The 2,110-nt window shown below is 29.4% G+C and overlaps 1 protein-coding gene across 1 annotated transcript; it reads left to right on the forward strand.

Moving 5' to 3' along the window:
- Positions 1-15: 15 nt before the first annotated feature.
- LOC105460364 (ATP-binding cassette sub-family A member 3-like) lies at positions 16-2,091 on the forward strand (the record flags this gene model as incomplete). The annotated part of the gene is made up of 5 exons (XM_011706808.1): positions 16-174; positions 252-377; positions 514-735; positions 821-1,096; positions 1,787-2,091. Coding segments are annotated over exons 1-5 (1,044 nt in total), but the record flags the coding sequence as incomplete, so codon positions are not given.
- Between the last annotated feature and the right edge of the window lie 19 nt (positions 2,092-2,110).

Below are 2,110 nucleotides of genomic sequence, written 5' to 3' on the forward strand. Positions count from 1 at the left end.
CAAAAGTTAAACAACTCCAGCGCTTGACCGGTGTCACATCGGTATTATATTGGGGTACAATGTTCGCTTTTGATTTTCTGATACTTACGTTATGTGTGTTGGTAATTACTTTATCACTCTTATACATCATGGATATTATTCTTGATCTTCGTCTATATTATATAACAGAAATAAGTAAGTTTTTAAATTATGTTTAATATTAATTACTATTATATTTTAATATTTATATATTTATTTACTTGCTTTTACAGTGTGCACGATATTGCTTCTGGAGTTATTCGGTGTTAACATTTTACTTTTTACATATCTATTCAGTTTTATTAATAAATCAAGGAGCACTGTAACAACCATATTGAATGTCGCACCTATTGACTTTGGTAAACTTGCAATATTTGTTCTTAAAGATGTTAAAAGTTTCAATGGATTTATTGAATTAAATAAATTCAATACTCTCTTGAAAATACGAATACATTATTATTTACAAAGAAAATTAAATCTGAAAAATTATTCCAGTTCTTATACAGTATTTGCTACATAACATAACACACAGTTTTGATTGGCTTCATCCGCTATTCATTCTGCAAAAGAGAATATTCCTTTTAATTCCTTACTTAAGTTTGTTCCACGGTCAACTATCTTTTTTCAACGTATCATTACAAAATGCAAGGTGTCGTCGTCTTCCAAAAAATCTGCAGGATACAATTTGCCTTTTATTAGAAGAAGATCTTCGTCGTGGTAAGATTATGCAATATTTGAATCAAATGTAAGATGATAACTAAGGAATTTATGATTTATTAATTTATTTCATCATTCTTTTCAGATTCTTTGAATTGCGTAGATGGAATGTGCGAGAATCAATTAACTTACTTCAATGACTTCACAAATGATATGAGTTTTGAAGAATGTATAGTATATCTAGCTCTAACACCAATTTTATATTCTGCTTTATTAATTACAATGGAAGAAAAGCTGTTTTCAAAATTACTCATGAAAATAATAGGTAGAAAATTAAGAAAAGAACAAGATATAATGGATGATCAAGTGAAGAGGGAGAAACTTGCAGTAGCGGAAGAAATTAATAAAATTAATAACCAAAGTAAGATACTTTCTAATCTTCAAAGAAACGATACATAAAAGTCAAATAACTGAATTTATGAACATTATAATTTATATAAAATGTCTTTATTAGGTGTAGTAGAAAATTCTTTGTTTTAAGTTTTGCTCCGATGAGAGCATCATTACAAATTAAAATATTTTCGCGCCTTTTTGCGATTTTAAAGTTAATATTAATAGTACAAAAAGCATGGTGTGTGGACAGCCATAACTTCAAAGATCAATACCGTTATTCAGTTGTTAAATAATATAGCAATGACTAAAAAACATATTCGATACTCAATCCATCTAGCATTTTATCTAAAAAAAATGCTGCTGAAGCTGTCGAAATGATTTGTACTGCATATGATAATAATGCTGTAAATCGCACAATACCTAAAATTGATATAAAAAATTTCGCAATAGAAATTTTGATATGAAAGATCAACCACGTTCTGGACACACTGTGAATTTTGCATCAGACAAACTACAGGCATTATTGAATAAAAACACAGCGTAAACTCAAAAAAACCTGCGAAATAGCTGGGATTGAGCTTTTTTGGTTATATGCGCTTATATGAATTTTTAATGTTATTCAAATAAAGATTGAATTCTGTAAAAAAAAAGCAAATCACTGTCTACTACACCTAATACATAGTAAATAATATATAATTGTATATGACTTTATGTACAGGTGTAAAAGTTACGAAAAAAGCATTGGAAGCAAGTCCCACAGAGATGCCCAACTTGAATTCAGTACAAGATTCCTTAAGTGACGGAAACAGTCTCTTCTTAGTGTATGAATTAAGCAAATATTATGGCAAGTTAATGGCTGTGAAAGAAATCAGTTTTCGAGTGAAGCCACAGGAATGTTTTGGATTACTCGGCGTAAACGATGCCGGAAAAAATACAACTTTTAGGATGCTAACGGGAGAAGAAATGTCCAATAGTGGTATAATGTACTTAAAGCAAGCTGAAATCCATTCGAATAGGTTCAAGGTAATAACTTGTATAGTAA

This window comes from Wasmannia auropunctata, unplaced genomic scaffold (genome assembly GCF_000956235.1).
Source record: "Wasmannia auropunctata unplaced genomic scaffold, wasmannia.A_1.0 LD323580.1, whole genome shotgun sequence".
Taxonomy (NCBI): Eukaryota; Metazoa; Arthropoda; class Insecta; order Hymenoptera; family Formicidae; genus Wasmannia; species Wasmannia auropunctata.